At 54.1% G+C, this 16,966-nt stretch overlaps 5 protein-coding genes across 5 annotated transcripts; 4 read left to right on the top strand and 1 right to left on the bottom strand.

The window, feature by feature from the left end:
- The first annotated feature begins 42 nt into the window (after positions 1–42).
- BDY24DRAFT_347348 (putative pre-mRNA splicing factor) lies at positions 43–4,800 on the top strand. Its single transcript, XM_076637644.1, has 14 exons — positions 43–179; positions 264–1,553; positions 1,664–2,109; positions 2,189–2,291; positions 2,378–2,511; positions 2,590–2,748; positions 2,825–2,956; positions 3,043–3,420; positions 3,532–3,714; positions 3,831–3,979; positions 4,063–4,072; positions 4,146–4,188; positions 4,261–4,404; positions 4,497–4,800. The coding sequence occupies exons 1-14, from the start codon at positions 86–88 to the stop codon at positions 4,595–4,597; spliced, it is 3,366 nt and encodes a 1,121-aa protein (XP_076500425.1). The 5' UTR covers positions 43–85; the 3' UTR covers positions 4,598–4,800.
- Positions 4,801–5,845: 1,045 nt separating this feature from the next.
- On the top strand, positions 5,846–6,923 carry BDY24DRAFT_164372 (uncharacterized protein). The gene is made up of 2 exons (XM_076636197.1): positions 5,846–6,591; positions 6,697–6,923. Exons 1-2 carry the CDS (start codon positions 6,077–6,079, stop codon positions 6,830–6,832), a joined length of 651 nt encoding a protein of 216 aa, XP_076500424.1. The 5' UTR covers positions 5,846–6,076; the 3' UTR covers positions 6,833–6,923.
- Positions 6,924–8,394: 1,471 nt separating this feature from the next.
- Positions 8,395–10,675, top strand: BDY24DRAFT_412007 (uncharacterized protein; the record flags this gene model as incomplete). Its single annotated transcript, XM_076643002.1, has 13 exons — positions 8,395–8,470; positions 8,542–8,624; positions 8,748–8,766; positions 8,873–8,943; positions 9,051–9,080; positions 9,161–9,222; positions 9,319–9,388; positions 9,484–9,682; positions 9,801–9,927; positions 10,004–10,062; positions 10,135–10,247; positions 10,324–10,453; positions 10,527–10,675. The coding sequence occupies 13 exons, from the start codon at positions 8,395–8,397 to the stop codon at positions 10,673–10,675; spliced, it is 1,188 nt and encodes a 395-aa protein (XP_076500423.1).
- A 1,402-nt stretch (positions 10,676–12,077) lies between these two features.
- BDY24DRAFT_377238 (uncharacterized protein) lies at positions 12,078–13,922 on the top strand. Its single transcript, XM_076638759.1, has 8 exons — positions 12,078–12,145; positions 12,224–12,688; positions 12,934–12,963; positions 13,055–13,156; positions 13,244–13,301; positions 13,425–13,450; positions 13,562–13,626; positions 13,702–13,922. Exons 1-8 carry the CDS (start codon positions 12,098–12,100, stop codon positions 13,748–13,750), a joined length of 843 nt encoding a protein of 280 aa, XP_076500422.1. The 5' UTR covers positions 12,078–12,097; the 3' UTR covers positions 13,751–13,922.
- A 6-nt stretch (positions 13,923–13,928) lies between these two features.
- BDY24DRAFT_377236 (uncharacterized protein) lies at positions 13,929–16,925 on the bottom strand. The gene is made up of 12 exons (XM_076638758.1): positions 16,672–16,925; positions 15,966–16,589; positions 15,790–15,876; positions 15,504–15,709; positions 15,364–15,416; positions 15,226–15,303; positions 15,041–15,157; positions 14,718–14,974; positions 14,494–14,643; positions 14,366–14,428; positions 14,203–14,285; positions 13,929–14,127 (listed from the first exon to the last, which is right to left on the bottom strand). Exons 1-12 carry the CDS (start codon positions 16,822–16,824, stop codon positions 14,115–14,117), a joined length of 1,884 nt encoding a protein of 627 aa, XP_076500421.1. The 5' UTR covers positions 16,825–16,925; the 3' UTR covers positions 13,929–14,114.
- Positions 16,926–16,966: the final 41 nt, after the last annotated feature.

Genomic DNA, 16,966 nt, shown 5'->3' with positions numbered 1-16,966 from the left:
GGTGAAGCTGGGGATTCGAAGAGTTCGACGAGTTGACCTCAACCCCGACCCGTCTTTCTATAGGATATCCCTCGCCTCTTTCAGCATGGACGCTTCTACCAAGCAGTTCATCTCGGATGGAGCCATCAAACTCATGGGGATGTCGGAATCAGCGATGGTCGAGTATGTAGCAGCGATTGGTGAGCTTGATCTCATTCTTCTCCTTCCCTTCCTTCCTTCCTTTCTTCGCGTCTGACTTCTCCTTCTTCTCTCTATATGTACAGCTTCTTCCGCCAAAACTCCCGACAAGCTCTTCCAATCCCTCCTCTCTGCTGGATTCCCAGCTTCCTCCGACTCCAAGGACTTCGCTTCCTCCCTCTACGACCGAATCCCTCGAACCACCAAATCCAAGCTCTCCCACTCTTCCTCTTCTTCCTCCTCCGCCTTCGCCTCCTCCTCAGCTCTTCCAGGCGCGTCTTCTAGCAGCTCTAAGGACGCAGGGAAACGATACGGACTCTTGCTCGAAGAGGAGATCGCTTCAGGAGGAGGGATCAAGAAGGACAAGGGCAAGTCGAGGGAGAAGAAGGAGAAGAAGCTCGACAAGTCCGAGAGGAAGAAGCTCGACAAGAAGGAACGTGGATCTACTACCAGGAAGAGGGACGATGACGACGGAGCTTGGGAGTCGGACGAGGAGGAGAAGCAGATCAGAAAACGGAGGAGGGAGGAGGAGGAGGACGAGTGGAGACGTCAAGACGAGGAGGAAGCCGAACGAGGAGCATCTCCTCCTCCACCACCACCAAACGACGACGACTCGGATCTCCCGCCTCCACCTCCAGCAGACGAAACTCCCGAGGAACGTCGAGAACGAGAACGGCTCGAGGACGAACGGGAGAGGGACGCTTTCGCTCAACGGATCAGGGAGAAGGACAAGGACAAGTCGAAGAAGCTCGTCACGGATCGATCCTCCCTCGCCAACGAGTCAGAAGCAGCCAAACGTCGTCAACTGGGAGACGATACGGTAGCTCGACAACAGGCCATGCCCTCCCTTCGAGAACGATCCCGTCAGGAGTACCTCCAGAAACGAGAAGCTCAACAGATGGACCTCCTCAAGCTCGAGATCATCGACGAGGAGAACCTCTTCCGAGGGATGAAGATCTCCAAGAAGGAGGAGAGGGAACTCGAGAGGAAGAAGGAGGTGTTGAGGTTGATGGAGGAGAGGCAGAAGATCGACGACGGCTACGACGGCTACCAACTCCCGGACGATTACATTACGGAGCAAGGGAAGATCGACTCGGAGAAGAAGAGGAACGTCCTCTACAAGCGATACGAGGAGAACAAAAAGGACGACAAGGCCTTCGTTACGGATGTCGATCAGTGGGAGCAGAGTCAGACCGCCAACAGTACCTACAAGATGGGAGCGCTCGACAAGGTCGTCATCGAGGAGGACTACGACTTCGTGTTCGACGAGAGCCAGCAGATCGCCTTCCTCAGCGACGGAGTCATCAAGGGAGAGGGAGAGATGAGTGCGAAGGACAAGCTGTTACAGCAGGCTATCAAGGAGGCTACGACGAAGGGTGAGTCTCTTCTTTCTTCTCTCGTTCTCGTGTCTCGTCCGTTGCTGACGTCGCGTCTCTTTCTCCCTTCCCTCCTTCCTCCACGCGTTCTTTTACCATTCTCGCTTCAGCCGAATCCATCGACGCCGTCCGGAAATCACTACCCATCTACGCCTTCCGAGAAGAACTCCTCCAAGCCGTCTCCGAGCATCAAATTCTCATCGTTCAAGCCGAGACTGGATCAGGGAAGACGACCCAACTCCCTCAGTACCTCATGGAAGCCGGCTACTGCAAGAACGGTCTTAAGGTCGCCTGCACTCAACCTCGACGAGTCGCTGCCATGTCGGTCGCCGCTCGAGTCGCAGAGGAGGTCGGAGTCCGAGTCGGAAACGAGGTCGGATACTCGATTCGATTCGAGGATTGCACGAGCGACAAGACGGCTCTCCACTACATGACGGACGGTATGCTGTTGAGATTGTTCTTGGCGGATCCTGTGTTGTCGGAGTACTCTGCTATCATCATCGACGAGGCTCACGAGAGGACGCTGAGTACGGACATCTTATTCGGATTGGTCAAAGTTTGTCACTCCTTCTCTTCTCTTCTTTCTTTTGACGCGTCAAATGCTGATCTTCTTGTGTTCTTTTCATTTCTCTCAGGACATCGCTCGATTCCGACCTGAACTGAGACTCATCATTTCCAGTGCTACGCTCGACGCGAAGAAGTTCGCCGAGTACTTTGACGACGCTCCCATCTTCGACGGTTGGTCCTCGTCCTTTCCTCTTTCTCGCCTCGCTCTGTTCGCCGCGTCTGACTCCTCCCTTCTCTTCGCTTTCATCCTTCCTCAGTCCCCGGTCGTCGTTTCCCTGTCGAGATCCGATACACCGCTCAACCCGAGGCCAACTACCTTCACGCCGCCATCACCACCGTCTTCCAGATCCACGTCACCGCTCCCAAGGGAGATATCCTCGTCTTCTTCACCGTTCGTCCCTTCTTCGACCTCTCTTTCTTCGCTTGAGCTTTTTGCTGACTTCTTTTCGTTCGTTTCGCATCGCTGCAGGGTCAAGACGAGATCGAGGCCGCTCTCGAGAACATCACCGAGACCTCGAAAGCCCTAGGAGACAAGGTTCCTGAGCTCATCATCGCTCCGATTTACGCCAACTTGCCGAGTGAACTTCAGTCGAAGATTTTCGAGCCCACACCGGAGGGAGCTAGGAAGGTGAGTCCTCGTCTTTCTCCCTTGGAGCCGATTTCATTCGACGCGTCTGACTCCTCTTTCGTTTTGCCGTTCCAAGGTCGTTCTCGCCACCAACATCGCGGAAACCTCCATCACCATCGAAGGAGTCGTCTACGTTATCGACCCTGGATTCGTCAAGCAGAACTCGTACAACCCGAAGACAGGCATGGCTTCTCTCACCGTCGTTCCTGTGAGTCGACCTTCCTCCTCTTCGACCTCGATGACCCCTCCCTTCCTCGAGCTGACCATCTTCTTCTCATTTTCTCTCTTTTGCAGTGCTCCCGAGCAGCAGCCAACCAGCGAGCAGGTCGAGCAGGTCGAGTTGGAGCCGGTCAATGCTTCCGTCTGTACACCAAGTGGGCTTTCAACAACGAACTCGAAGCCAACACCGTCCCCGAGATTCAACGAACCAACCTCTCCTCCGTCGTTCTCCTCCTCAAGTCCCTCGGAATCAACGATCTCATCGGATTCGACTTCCTCGACCCTCCAGCAGCCGAAACGGTGATGAGGAGTGTCGAGCTGCTTTACGCTCTCGGTGCTCTGAACCATACGGGAGAGTTGACGAGGTTGGGAAGAAGGATGGCAGAGTTCCCGGTGGAACCTCAACTTTCGAAGGCTGTGATCTGTAGTGAGGATTACCACTGTACTGACGAGGTGAGTTTTTGACAGACGCGCCTCGTTCTCGTCCTCTTCGTCCGAAGTCTCCCTCTCTCTTCCCTTTCTCGAGACTGATTCCGTCTTCTTCTACCTTCCCTTTGGTTTCAGGTCCTCTCCATCATCTCGATGCTTCAAGAATCGAGTTCGCTCTACTACATTCCGAAGGACAAGAAGGTTCACGCTCAGGCCGCTCACAAGAACTTCGTCAAGCCCGGGGGAGACCACTTCACGCTTCTCAACATCTGGGAGACCTGGAGGGATACTGATTACTCGCAGCAGTGGTGTTACGAGGTGAGTCCGGGGGCTTGTTCTCTTCCATCCTTCCCTCTCCCTCCCTTCCGTCGCGTCGTTTGACCTGTCGCTGACTCTCGCATTTCCTACTCCCTTTCCCGCTTCTTCCCTACCAGAACTTCGTGCAGTACAAAGCTCTCTGTCGAGTCCGGGATGTCCGAGATCAGCTGGCGGCGTTGTGTGAGCGAGTCGAGGTGACGATTGAGTCGAACGCCAACACGAGCGACATCATTCCGATCCAGAAGGCCATCACTGCTGGTTACTTGTTAGTCCCTTTCATTTTCTATCTTGTGACCTCCTTGAACCCCTCGACTGACATCTTCGCTCCTCTCTCCCTCCTTTTCACAGCTACAACACCGTTCGTCCCTCTCTGTCCTTTCCGCTTCGAATCGAGTCCTGATCGTCTCTTCTTCCTCCTTCTTTTCCTTCAGGCTCGTCTCCATCGTGACGGAGGATACCGGACTACCAAAAACAGTGAGTCTCTCAGTCCTGCGTCTCTCGAATCGCGTCGAAATCGAACTGACTCGTTTTCTTCGTCCCGCTCAGACACTTCGATCCACATCCACCCTTCGTCCTCCCTCTTCCAAGCTCAACCTCCACCTCGGTTCATCCTCTACTACGAACTCGTCCTCACGTCCAAGGAGTTTGCGAGGTCCGTTATGGAGATCAAGAAGGAGTGGTTGCTCGAATGTACGTCTTCCTTCCCTCGTTTCTCCATCCGAATCCGCTCCCTCTCGCGTCTTCCCACGCACATATTGACTCTTTCTCGTTTGCCGCTACAGCCGCTTCGCACTTCTTTTCGCCGAAGGACCTGGAGGACTTCGAGAAGGAGTCTCGGAAGATGCCCAACTCGAAGGCGGTTGCGTTGAAGGGGACGACGTAGGGTTGGATGGGATGGAATGGAGTGGGCGGGGATCTTTGGTTGTAGTTTTTGTCGTGTTCTGAGAGGGAGATGGGCCATGCTCTTGTACTTCTACGATGCGGGAGGGGAGGAAAGAGCGACGAGAGGAGGCGACGTGAGGAAGAAGGACGAATAAGGACAACCTTAGCGAGTCGATTTTGCTAAGAAAATTGTCTTTGAACAAAGCAAGGGGAGCCTTTCTCTCGAGCTTCAGCTAGCATTGTCTATAGAAAGTCGATGATTCGGTCGGGAAGGTCCTTTCTTCCTCGACGACGAAAAAGAGACACCCAGTCCGCTCGAGTTGACCTCCTCCTCCCCCTTCCCTCTCACTTCCACCCTCTCCCCTTCCCTTTCTTTTCCCGATGTCTTCCGTTTCCTCTTCCGATGGTGCCTCAGATGCTCCTCTCATCATTCCTACGACAGCTACAGAGGCTCTCGATAGTGCGAGCTGGCAGGAACGATCCGTGAGTGCTTCGCTCGTTTTGAGCTCCTTCCCTCCTTCTTTCTCTCGACTGACCTCCTCTCCTTTCTCTCACTCGCTCTGCTCGAATAGGTTTTCGTCGGTGGTCGTACGTCTCTTTCTCTTCTTTGTCCTTTTCGCTCTGGTTCTGGTAGAGAAACGAGCGTCCCCTTCCGCCTCAGCTGACCTCTCTCTCCTCCTCTCTTTCTCCTTCTCGTTCTCAGTCCCTGAATCTCATCGAGCTGGCCATGTAGTTTTCGGGATGGTTAAAGGACTTGGATCTGTTACTTCGATCCGGAATGGATCCAGTGGAGCTCGGAATCCTCACTTTTGCATCATCTCGTTCCAAACCCCAACTCAGGCCAGACTCTGCGCCGAACTCCTCAAAACACCCACTCAGATCGTACCTCAAGGTCTGCAGCCCTCAGCAGTCACGTTGGATCATGTAGAGTTCGCTCGAGCCAGAGTCGGCAGACCCTTCTTTCCTCCAGGTATGTTTTTAATCGTCGTTCTTCGACGGCGGAGTCTTTCGAGCTGACCCTCTCTTCTTTCCTTTCGTTCTTTCCCTTCCTTTTTCTTTCTTTCCAGGCGCCATTCTTCCTCCTGCTCCCCTCCCCCACTCCCTCAACAACGGCCGAAACAGCCTGCCACCTCCTCCTTCAGGTCCTCGAATCCTCCCTTCCTTCCAGCAACCTCCTCCTCCTCCCTCCTCCTCGCCTTCGATCCGTCTCGCAGGTCCTCATCTCCCTCACCTCAGCAACGGACCTCAACCCAACGCTCCTTACGCCTTTGGAAGTGGGAACGGACACGGCCACAATGGCTCAGGAGGTTCTTCTCCTTCTCCAGTTCTCATCAACCCAAACTTCAACGGAGCCGTCAACAACGATTACTCTCGAGGAGGAGGTCCCGAACCGTCGTCGTCGTCGTCCTCCTCCCACCAAGGAAGTCCCGTCGCTGGAAATCAGGAACGAGCTGGGTCTCCTGCTGGAACTCGAGGAGGGATGAGATCGGATACCATCCCTGGACTCCCTACGAGTCGGATCCCTTCGACTGCCAACCACAACAACAACCCGTCGTCCTCGACCGCCGAGATCCACCTCTCCGGTCCTCCCTCCAACGGAACCATGAGAGCTTTCCCTCCCTCTCCCGACAAAGCATCTCCTTCCACCCTCCCTATTACCGCTCTTCCTTCTCCTTCCAAACCTGCGTCCCCTGCCAAAACCTCCGTCAACGGAAACGCCGTCGCGTCAGGACCTCCACCTCCTCTCTCCCCGTCCCTCTTCGCTCCTCCTACCTCCGCCGGGGACCTAGCTGCCAAGCTCAAACTCGCAGAGATGAAGCTCGCCGAGCTGACGGCTCAGGCGAAGCTGGCTGAGGGGCATCTGGATCTCGTGAAGAGGGCGGCGAAGAGGAAGGAAGGAGAGCAGGAGAGGGAGCTGAATGCGTTGAGAAGGGAGTTGGAGGGGGCCAAGAGAGCAGCGGTCGAGTTGCAGATGAAGGCTGGAGTGACGCAGAGGTGAGTGAAGGAATCTGCAGAAATGGAGGTGAACGGAAGGAAGGAAAGGAAAATGGGTCGAGCTGATCGCGTCTCTCTTTTCCTTTCCGTTTCTTCCGCCGTCAGACTCGTCGAACGAATCGCTCGAGAAGACGACAAGATTGGACTGTCCCTTTCTCTGATCGAGAACCTCGCTCATCGAGCCAGGGTCAACCCAGGTCCTCAAGGCGGTCCGTTTTCACAACCCCGCCTTCCCCTTTAACGCTTTCGAGGGCGCTCGACGACTGACTAGCCCACCCCGACCACTACCCACCTCATTTCTTCACCTCTTTTTTTCTCTCCCCTGTCTTTTTGGTTTTTCTCGTTGGGTTCTTGCAGTCCTTCCTCCCCTTCCCGCAGGCTACGACCTTTCCCGTCTCTCGTCTTCGCCCTCCCGAGTTTCCTCAACCATCCTGTCTCATCTCCCCTCCTCCACCACCACCAACTCCACTTCCCACTCGAGCAACTCCCACTCCTCTTCCTCTCGCTCGAACGGCAGCAGCAGCAAGCGACATCAAGACGATCGAGACGGGGACGAGGAAGATCGTTCTCACGCTAGGGCGAGCAAACATTCTCGGCTTTCTTCCTCTTCCACTGCTAGTACTCCTTCTTCTTCTACTACTACTACTGTTGCTAGAGCCGGACCTGGGGCTGGGGAGGTGGTGAGAGAGGCTGCGAGGAGGGAAGCGGAGGGAGGGATTCTCGGGATGGTCGGGAAGGCGTTCTCGTTCTGGATGTGAAGATGGAGGGACAGTAGATGCAGTTTGCTTGATTTCGTTTCTTCAGGATTTGTGAGTTGGTCGCCTTTTCTCCTTCTCGTCCCCGTCGCTGAGCCTTTCTTTGTTCTTCCTCGTTCGACGCGTCGCCAGTCTTCAACCTCCCTCGGTCTACCTCACTCCTCACTCCTTTTCACCAACTCCGTTTTCCCACCACTCTTCGGTTCTCGCTTTCCCTCAACCTCTCCTCGTCGTCCTCCGCGCTTCACCTCCCTTCCTCCCACTCATTTTTTCTTTCCTCATTTGCATTCTTCGTTTGCTTCTTTGCTTAGCTTCTTCTGCCCCTCTTTCCGTTCCCCTTGTTTGCTTTACCTTTTCTTGTTTTCAGGCGTGGTGGGAAGGAGGAAGGAAGAGCAGGGGAAGGTGATGGTTCGCGACGATTATTTTTCGCTTTCTCCTCTGTCCTTGATCCTATGGCGGTACGACCTTATCGTTCGAGAGTGGGAAGGCAAACAAGGGTATCCGTCTGGTCTAAGGACGATCGTGGGAGGTCGAAGAAGCAAAGGAGGAGGGATGAAGAGGGAGGAAGAGACGCGGTCGAAACAAGATTGGCGGCGACCTTTCGGCAGGCTCAGCTTGCTGACTCTTACTAACTCGTCATTAACCGTCATTTGAGTACGTCGGGAGGAGATCCGGAGGTGGAGGTTCGGAGAAGACTTTGAGAAGAGAACGAAACGACGAGGAGAAGAACCTTGACGCGTCGCCCGCTTTCTCGTCCCACCGCTCCTCTCTTTTCTTCTCCTGTAGAATCCATCACTCTCGAATGCGCGCCCACTCTTCCCTCTTCTCTATTCCTCAGCCGACTCTCTTCCTTTCTCGGCACGAAGACGAGAGAAAAGATCGCCATTGAACGAAACCAAAGCTGCCCATCTCCGAAAGACGCAATTCGCCTCTCGACCCCACTCATGCTGACTCCCAATCCTCTCTCTCTTGAGCACTTGAGCGCTCGTTTCCTTCTTCGTCTTCTTTCTTCATCAACCACCACCATCAGTTCTTCCTTCTCTCAAAGATGGCCACCACCGAACAGATCTACGGAACCGCCGAGCATTCTTATTCGACTCTCCCTGAAACTCAAGTCCTCAACCGTGAGCTTCTTGTGCTGTTCTCGTTCGAGTTGGATTTCTGAAGCTGACCTGCGTTGGGTTTGAGTTGATAGTGGCCTACGCCGACTTGGTGAACATCGACCTGTCGAAGTTTGACGAGCCTGGAGGAAAGGAGGAACTTGCAAGGCAATTGAAGGTAAGTTGCGGATACCTTCATTCAGCCCATCGCTCGACTCTCGGATCGAGCCGAAGCAACATCTCTTCGGGTTCGCTGACTCTTCTAAGTTCTCTTCTTTCTTCGTACTGGTTTTGAATGAAGGACGGAGTGCATTCCGTCGGTGAGTCTCGGTCTCGTCTTCTATCTCTCGTCGCTCTTCCCCTCGCTGTTTTCCAAGCTTCAGCAGTGCCTGACGTTGAACCTTTCGCACCTTCGAAAACTCTCAGGCTTCTTCTACGTCACCAACTTCGGTATCTCCCAGGAGCGAGTGGACAAGCAGTTTGCGATTGGAAAGGAGGTGCGTCGCTCACGCGTTCAACTCCTCGCCTCGTCCATCTTCGCTCAATATCGACATCGTCTCATCTCCCTTCCTTACCCACTCCAATCCGTCGTTGTTTCACACAGTTCTTCGATCTTCCCTTTGAGGAGAAGGAGGTACGTCGCGTCTCCGTCGTTCCACTCTCGTCGGAAAAGCATCTCGTTGACTTTTTTCCTCTTCGTCGTCTTCATTTTAGCCCTTCGCCGCTGATCACGCCAACGGAGGATACAACGGTTACACTGGAAGAGAGTTGAAACAGTGAGTCCAAAATCATTCGAGCGAACAGGAAGAGAAAAGCCGACGGATCCGATCTGACTCTTGACGCGTCGCTTCTTCTCCTGCCTTATTTTTCAGCTTCAAGGAGCAGGACAAAGTCACGCCTACCTACCGAGGAAAGAACATCGAAGTGTACAACATCCCGAAGGTACGTTCTAACCCCTACATACTCTTCTGCGAATCGTCAACATCGTTTTTCCTCGAAGTCTGACATTTATCTTGTTGCTCTCCTCCGCTTTCCAGTTCACGCCTCAGTTCGACGACTTTCACTCTCATCACCCTTCTCCCATCGTGAAGAACTGGGACGAGATCAAGCAGTTCGGGAAGGACGTCCACACCAACGTGATTGAGAAGCTTCTCGTCCTCTTTGCCATCGTCCTAGAGCTCAAGGACGAGAACTACTTCGTCTCCCGACATCAGTACGACGAGAAGAGCGAAGATCGTGAGTTCCCTAGTCTCGAACCAGACCGAGTCTAGAGTTCCCTCGTTTTTTGGTCGTCGCGTCGTGTGTCTCTCGGAGTCTCGCTAACCTCTTTTTCCTCTTCCCTCAACCTTTCCAGACCTTCGATACATGAAGTACAAGGCTCGATCCGAAGAGGAAAATGCCAAAGCTACAGGATTGTATACCCAGGGTCACACGGATCTCGGATCCGTCACTCTTCTTTTCCGACAGCCTGTTTTGGGCCTGTGCGTTCTCTTTCTTGCCTTCACTTCCCTGCCGAGATTAGAGCTGATCTCTCGGAATTGCTTCTGATCATCTTAGCCAAGTCCTCGCTCACGATGGAACCTGGCACTTCGTCAAGCCTCTCGCCGGATCCATCAGTGGGTCTCCTCCCTTTCGACGCGTCTTTCCCATCTCCTCTTTTGACCTTTCTTCTTTTCGGTCTCCTCCAGCCGTCAACATCGCCGACACTCTCGACCTCCTCTCTGGAACTTACCTCAAGTCATCAGTCCACCGAGTCATCGCTCCTCAAGTTGATCAGGCTAAATTTGACCGAATCGGAGTCGTGAGTGTCTGTCTCAGTCGCGTCGTTTCCTCTCGCTCAGATCCGCTCACCTCTTCCTTTCTACTTCTGCTTCTAGCTCTACTTCGTCCGACCCAACAACCACGTTCTCGTCAAGGCCGTGGAGGACTCTCCCGTTTTGGCGAGTGAGGGTCTCTACGAGAAAGTGAAGGATCTGCCTCACGAAACGAAGCCCATCACGATCGAGAGTGAGCAGCTATCTCCCTCCGTTCGCCTATTCTTGTTCTCAGAGCTGACCTCGACTTCTGTTCGCTTTCGAAGCTTGGGTCAAGGAGAGGCAGAGACACATCTTCTCACAGCAGGAGAGGGACAGGCAGGAGAGCGCCGGGCAGGGGGCGACCGCTCAGGGTGCTGAGAGGAAGGATTTGGAGATCAACGTTGCTGGAATCCCTACAAAAGTCTGGACGTAGATCAGTCTAGCTCGTAGTATCGGTCCTTCTGGAAGACGAGCTGCAGGAAGCGCGTCGCGTCCTCCCTCTCTTGGGCCCTCTTTGGTGTCTCTTCTCGCCTTAGCTTTCTCTTTGACGGATCTTTACGATGACTCTATATCGATTCAACCACTTTCAAAAGCAGCCCTTCGCGGTCTCTGCTACCATTTTTATAAATTTTCTGGGCTCTGACGTTTCCCCCGGCCCACTTTATTCGAACTCCGCCCTTTCTTTCGTGCTCAGCCCCTTCCGTTCTCGCCTGGCATCCTTCTTGATTCCAACCACAACAACCTCCCAAACCCCATCCACCACCCTTTCCCACACCTACCCCACCCTCAAACACAACTAATCAACATGGGTTAGTTTAGTTCCAGAGATCCTTGAAGTCGAGGGCTTCAAAGCGAAGAGAGTGAACGAGAGCTGATCTCCACCATCTCCTTCCTTCTTTCTCTTGTTTCTCGCAGGACTCGCTTCAAAGATGGCTGCCGCTCAGGCCGCTCAAGGTGGAGCTGGAGCTGCTCCCGGAGGTGGACAGCAGCAGCAGTCTTACGGTGCTCCCCCTCCTCAGCAACAGCAGCAGCAGTACGGACAACCTCCTGCTCCTCCAGCGGGACGACCTACTCCTGGGTGCGCTCGCCTCTCCTTCCCCTCCTTCCTTCCGAAAGTCTTTCAGACGAATGTTCAGAGAGCTGACTAGCTTTTCCATCTTCGTCTTGATCTTACAGAGCTCCCGGAGGGCAGCCTCAGCAATCCTACGGGTTCGTTTTCGTTCTCCCGCCTTCCTTCCCTCCCTCCTCCCCCCCTCGTCATCCTCCTTTGTTCTTTCGACCTTCGCCAAGCTAATTTTCACACGTTTCCTTGCCTTCGCCTCTTCAGTGCTCCTCCTTCTTCTGGTCAGCAGTACGGGTACGTTTGATTTCAGCTTCTATACATCACTTTTCGAGGCCCCCATCGACGGCAGCCGGATTCGGAGGTTGACCTCTCTCCCTCTCCTTTCTTCAGTGCTCCTCCTGGTGCTCCTCCTCCCGGTCAGCAATCCTACGGTCAGCCTCCTCAGGGACAGCAGTCTTACGGACAACCTCCTCAGGGTCAGCAGGGTCAGCAAGGACAGCAAGGACAGTACGGGTGAGTCGATCTCGGTTGATCGAAGAGCTCGTCCGATTTCTGATCGCTCCGTCCTTCGTTCGAAATCCAAACAGAGCTCCTCCTGGTCCCCCTCCTGGTCAGCAGTCGTACGGTCAGCCTCCCCAGGGACAGCAGCAGCAGCAGTACGGGTGAGTCGCACCATTTCCGTTCGAGGCGAAACGATTCGAAGTTCTAATCGCTTCTCCTCCCGGTCTTGGACGTCGCAGAGCTCCTCCTCCTCAGCAGCAGCAGCAGCAGCACGGCGGATCTGGAGGTTCCATGGATCCTCGACAAGTTGAGAGCATCCTTCAGCAGTGTGTTCAGGACGTAAGCACTATCTTCGCAACTCGTTGGAAAGGAGAAGGAGCAAACGAACAAGACTCACGCGTTCCCTCTTTCCGACAGCAAAACCTCTCCGCCTTCTACCCTCCCGGATCCCTTGGACCCATCGCTCAGAAGGTCGCTCAAAGTGGAGCTTTGGACACGATCGCCACCAACTGGAGCATGCCCAAGGAGTTGGCCACCGATCTCTTAAAATTGGCCCTGTTCGACGTCGTGATCCTCGTTGACGACTCCGGATCCATGGCCTTCGAGGAGGGAGGAGAGCGAATCGACGACTTGAAGCTCATCTTGAGTCGAGTCGCTTTCGTTACTGGTCTCTTGGACGCCGACGGTATCCAGGTCAGGTTCCTCAACTCCAATGTCGAGGGAAACAACATCGCGACCGAGCAGGCCGCTCTCGCTCTTTTGGGCAACATCAAGTACTCGGGGCTGACTCCCTTGGGTACCAGCATGGATAAGAAAGTCATCCAGCCTCTTCTCCTCGGACCTGCTCGAGCAGGAAGGCTCCAGAAACCCGTCCTCATAATTGTAAGTTTGAGAACGATTCATCACATTCTCCCTTGAAGTTTCGCTGATCATCTTCTCTCCTTCTTCCCTTTTTTCAGGCCATCGTGAGTCTTCGAGAAGGATTCAGGGCTCTCCTTCGAAGTCTCGCTGACCCTCTTCTCTCCTTCTCCATCTTTCCCAGACCGACGTTCGTCTCCCTCTCGCGTTCTTCGTTTCTCCTCTTCCACCGCTCGCTTTCTGACTTCCATCTTCTTACGATTCAACAGGGAACTCCCGCCGGAGAAGCTCGAGATCACGTTCGTTCTAGATTTCTTCGTCCTGTCCTGCTGTTCGGGTGGAAGACTGACCTCGAACGCCCTCCGAACTTCTCGTGTTTCTCTCCCTCAGATCTTCCGAGTTATCTCGAACACGAACTCGGAACTTCAGCGAACCAGATACGGACCCGACGCCGTCAGCTACCAGTTTGCTCAGGTCGGAAACGATTTGAAGGTACGTGCCTTTTCCGTCCGAAGGGAACGACGAGGAGGAGGAAGAGGAAGGACGACGCGCTGACTCTGTTTTCCTTTCCTCGAACAGGCTCAAGCTTTCCTCGGAGAGCTCGACTCTCACCCTACGATCGGTGGACTTGTCGATGGTACGTATTTTTCTGTTCTTGAGCCGTCTAAGTTCTGAATGACCCGACGTCGACGAAGTCGAAGCACGAGCTGACTTCCCGTCACCCTCTCCCCTTTCCATCTTCGCTGTCTTCTTCAAACAGTCACCTCCAACTACGAGTCTGAGCAGGTACGTATAGACCTCGACTTCCTCAAACCATACATCCCAAAACAAGCCAGATGAAGTCGATTTCTGAGCTGACTTCGTCTCGACCCTCTCTTCCTTCCTTTTCCCCTGCAGGCTGAGATGATGCAGAAGAGTGGAATGGACCTCACCCCCGAGCTGTGGCTTGTCAAGCTCTTGATGTTCGTATCAACACTGCTTGAGCATTTGCAGGACTTTAGCTGACCTGCTTCCTTTCCTTCTCTTCGCTTCGACAGGGGTGGAATCGACTCCTCGTACGACGAGCAGGACGAGGTTCGACGATAAGAAACAACTCCAAACCTCTACCTTACTCTACCGCTCCCCCGACTGGGACCCTCCTCTTTCGATTATTGACTCGTATCTACCCACTCCCCACAATCTAGTCTAGTTATGTTCTTGCCTTGCTCTCTCCTTCTTTCTCTTCTTGACTTCTCTTCTCATGACTTCTCGAAACATACAACGACCGAGGGGACGCAAGATCATCGCAGTGCATAGAAACGAGACGAAGACAGCTGTCGACGGCTAAGCTAGGGAACGAACGAGAAAAACAAAGGGAACAGGATCGAGTCGCATTGTCGGGGCGAGTAGAAACGACGATGAGAGAGACGAGCGAAGAGAAACCGATCGACTACGTAAATCTGGAAAGACCCTAGCCGATGAGACTTTGCGATGGACGAAGAAGAAGGAGGGTTCAGCTTCGGAAAGACGCCGAAAAGACTTTGATCGACGCGACTCACCTCCCCTCCTCGACCGCGACCTCGACCTCGTCCTTCGATCGCACAGGAGACTCTGCAGCTTCCTCTGGAGGAGCCAGCTTCGTCTAGGAAGGGATAAAAGGTTCGAAGAGTCAGCATCGAGGCCGCACCAACGAGAACGAGCTCGAACGAAAGGGAAACTTGCCTCGATTCCGAGCCAGGTTCGAAGACGCGACGCCTTGTCGAGGAACCACTCCCAAACGTTGTCCTACGAAAGAAGGAGTAGGTCAGCATGTCGCATTGGCACGAGAAGAGATAGGACTGAGCACTCACGCCGACGAAGAAGTAGACCACCCCGAAGAGAATGGCTGTGTTGTGATTCGAGTTGACTCCGTCTCTCCTCGTCTCGTACGTCCGCTGAAGGTCCTTCTTGATGAACTTGAAGGCGTAGTATTGGAACGGGAGGTAGATCGGATGCCAGTTCTGTTTGGTTCGAGAACGAGGGGATAACGAGGTCAGTCGACGGAGCAAGACGAAGGGCGGAAAGAAGCACTCACGACGGCCATCTGGAGAAACGAAAGACTGGAGAGTGCGAACGGAGTCAAGGACATTCCAACCGTCCCTTGGGCTTTGAAGGTAGCTTGAATGGTCTCGGCGAGGTAGATCTTCTTGGCCTTGGGGATGAAGAACCAGGCGGGAGTGAGAGAGCGGACCTCAGAGGGATTTTGGAGCAGTCGAAGGATCTGCTTTTGAGCTCGAGGAAGAACAATGAAGGAGTGATGGACCTGTCGAATGACGGGTTCGACGACGCAGGCTGAGGAGAAAAAGCCAGGGTCAGTTGAAGAGACACGGGGGAAGGGCAGAGCGAATTTGAACACACTGGCGACGCAGAAGACGAGGAAGTGGAAAGCGCCGATCGAGGTTTTCTTCGGTTCTGCTACTTCATCAGAAGGTCCAGAGATAGCCCAGCTGGAGTTGATCGATCCAGGAATACCGACTGAAGGAACGAAAGAAGAATCAGCGTACAATTTCAAGAGCGAGACGGAGAGAGCGGGAGGAACGAACGGAGATATGGCCACGCGCTGTGTTGTTTCAAGAAGGCCCAGAGTCCCCGCTCGTCGAAGAAGGGATAGGCGAGAAAGCCTGAAGAAGAGAAACGAAAGGTCAGAGAAATGGTCGAAGCATTGAGCTATCGAAACGAACCGAAGAGGACCAGAACCCGTAGGTTTGCGAAGAGGTGATTGGAGTCGGCGTGTCTGAAGAAAGGAAAGGCGAGCCGTCGTCAGGTTTTCGAGCATGGTGGAAGGAAGAAGAGGAGCGGAGGAAGAGCGTAGGGTACGAACCCGAACGGCAAAGCCCAGCCGTGAGCATAGGACCTTCTGAAAGGGGTCCAGTCGACGACGAAGAAGCGATCCAGAGCACCCAGCAACGAACGCGACGATCCAGGCCTCGACCCGGCTGCCTTCACGAGGAAGACAGCACTGGCTACGGTTCCTAAAAAGAGCGTTGCGTTGAGCCATCCTTCAAAGGGTCCGAGCACAACCGCCACCTGTGAGAGGGAGGAGGAAAGCGAAAGGACGCGTCGGTCAGCGACCGAGAGCTAGACTATCGTCCAGGAAGGAAGCTTACAGCTCCAGAAGGATCGCATCTGCTCTCCACCTCCTGGGTGGCGTAAGCAGCACCGAGGTAGAGGAGAAAAGTGCTGCCGAGGGTGATCTGAGCGAGACGAAAGGGGAAACCAAATGTGGGCCGGTCAGAAAAAGATTCCTGCTCGAGGTAGGAGACAGATAGAGCGCAAGACTCACGGAGAGAGGGAAAAGACCTCGAAACCCATCATCGACTGTCGGCTTGAACGTTCCCAAAGTGATCTCGTTGGGAGAAGACGAAGGAGAGCGAACGGGACGAGTGACGACGAACTCGTCCCAGACTTCTCTCCCCTTGAGCGTCTTCTTCCCTACCTCCTCCCACCAGCTCTTCAGTTCAGCGTTGGAAGAGCTTCCATCCATCGGCACGTATCCCTGCTCCAAACTATAGAGTCGGTAGAGTTCGATCCGTTGTGCCCAGAGTCCCTGCTTCGAGAGGGCGTCCTTCTCCTGCTTCTCCTCCCTGCTCAACGACGAACGTGGACGAGCATTGAGCGCCTCCCAGCGTAGAAAGAGGTGAGTTGGAATTACTCGTGGGGGAAGAGTTGCTGGAGATGAAGGCTTCGTCCGAGTTGGTGAAGCTTTGGGCGAGGAGGAGGGAGCTGGTCGGGTCGAGGGAGGAGTCGAGCTGGGCGAAGGAGGCGGGGGAGGTTTCCGAGGAGAGTAGAGTTTGGGAGTAGCTGAGGGTGGCGACGCAGTCCGAGGTTTCGACTTGGAAGTTGTTTTCGGGGTAGAGTAGGATCTTGATAGACGAGGAGGGGAGGAGGAGGCAAAGAGAGAACGAGTCTGGAAGAGACGACATTATAAAAAAGACGTTCGGCAGATCAGTATCGCAGCTCAAGGCTTCAAAACAAGAAGTCAGACGTACAGGGTTGTGTATGCTGAATGATTTCAACGAGCTGATAGAAGAAGAGAGAGACCGGGCGGAGGAGGAGAGGCGAGACGAAGAGACGAAGGAGGAGGAGGAAGCTGAACGAGCAGGGGCGAGAGCGATCCGAGGTAGGAGGCAAGGGAAACTCATTGAAGAGCTGCTCTCAATAGGGGCGTAGAGTAGTGCTGAGCTGTTTCTGACAACCCTGGTGTCGTTGGCTTGTGATATCGAGGTCCTGGGGTGTGTCGGCGTTGAAGGGGAAGGAAGGGAGGAAAGTTGAGCTCGCACTTTT

This window comes from Mrakia frigida (assembly GCF_051309035.1).
Source record: "Mrakia frigida strain ATCC 22029 unplaced genomic scaffold BDY24scaffold_3, whole genome shotgun sequence".
Lineage (NCBI taxonomy): Eukaryota > Fungi > Basidiomycota > Tremellomycetes > Cystofilobasidiales > Mrakiaceae > Mrakia > Mrakia frigida.
Note: the sequence above shows the minus strand (reverse complement) of the source record. Positions and strands in the feature narration are given on the sequence as shown.

What these genes read in the sequence shown, in the direction of transcription:
- BDY24DRAFT_164372 (XM_076636197.1), top strand. Translation starts at nt 6,077, where the DNA reads ATGAGATCGGATACCATCCCTGGACTCCCTACGAGTCGGATCCCTTCG. An exon ending in AAGGCTGGAGTGACGCAGAG is followed by an intron (nt 6,592 to 6,696) that starts GTGAGTGAAGGA and finishes TTCCGCCGTCAG; the next exon opens with ACTCGTCGAACGAATCGCTC.
- BDY24DRAFT_347348 (XM_076637644.1), top strand. Translation starts at nt 86, where the DNA reads ATGGACGCTTCTACCAAGCAGTTCATCTCGGATGGAGCCATCAAACTC. An exon ending in CGAGTATGTAGCAGCGATTG is followed by an intron (nt 180 to 263) that starts GTGAGCTTGATC and finishes CTATATGTACAG; the next exon opens with CTTCTTCCGCCAAAACTCCC. An exon ending in CACCGGAGGGAGCTAGGAAG is followed by an intron (nt 2,749 to 2,824) that starts GTGAGTCCTCGT and finishes TGCCGTTCCAAG; the next exon opens with GTCGTTCTCGCCACCAACAT.
- BDY24DRAFT_377238 (XM_076638759.1), top strand. Translation starts at nt 12,098, where the DNA reads ATGGATCCTCGACAAGTTGAGAGCATCCTTCAGCAGTGTGTTCAGGAC. An exon ending in CCGGAGAAGCTCGAGATCAC is followed by an intron (nt 12,964 to 13,054) that starts GTTCGTTCTAGA and finishes TCTCTCCCTCAG; the next exon opens with ATCTTCCGAGTTATCTCGAA. An exon ending in AGGTCGGAAACGATTTGAAG is followed by an intron (nt 13,157 to 13,243) that starts GTACGTGCCTTT and finishes TTCCTCGAACAG; the next exon opens with GCTCAAGCTTTCCTCGGAGA.
- BDY24DRAFT_377236 (XM_076638758.1), bottom strand. Translation starts at nt 16,824, where the DNA reads ATGAGTTTCCCTTGCCTCCTACCTCGGATCGCTCTCGCCCCTGCTCGT. An exon ending in ACGGGTTCTGGTCCTCTTCG is followed by an intron (nt 15,304 to 15,363) that starts GTTCGTTTCGAT and finishes TCTCTTCTTCAG; the next exon opens with GCTTTCTCGCCTATCCCTTC. An exon ending in TGGTCTACTTCTTCGTCGGC is followed by an intron (nt 14,429 to 14,493) that starts GTGAGTGCTCAG and finishes CTTCTTTCGTAG; the next exon opens with GACAACGTTTGGGAGTGGTT.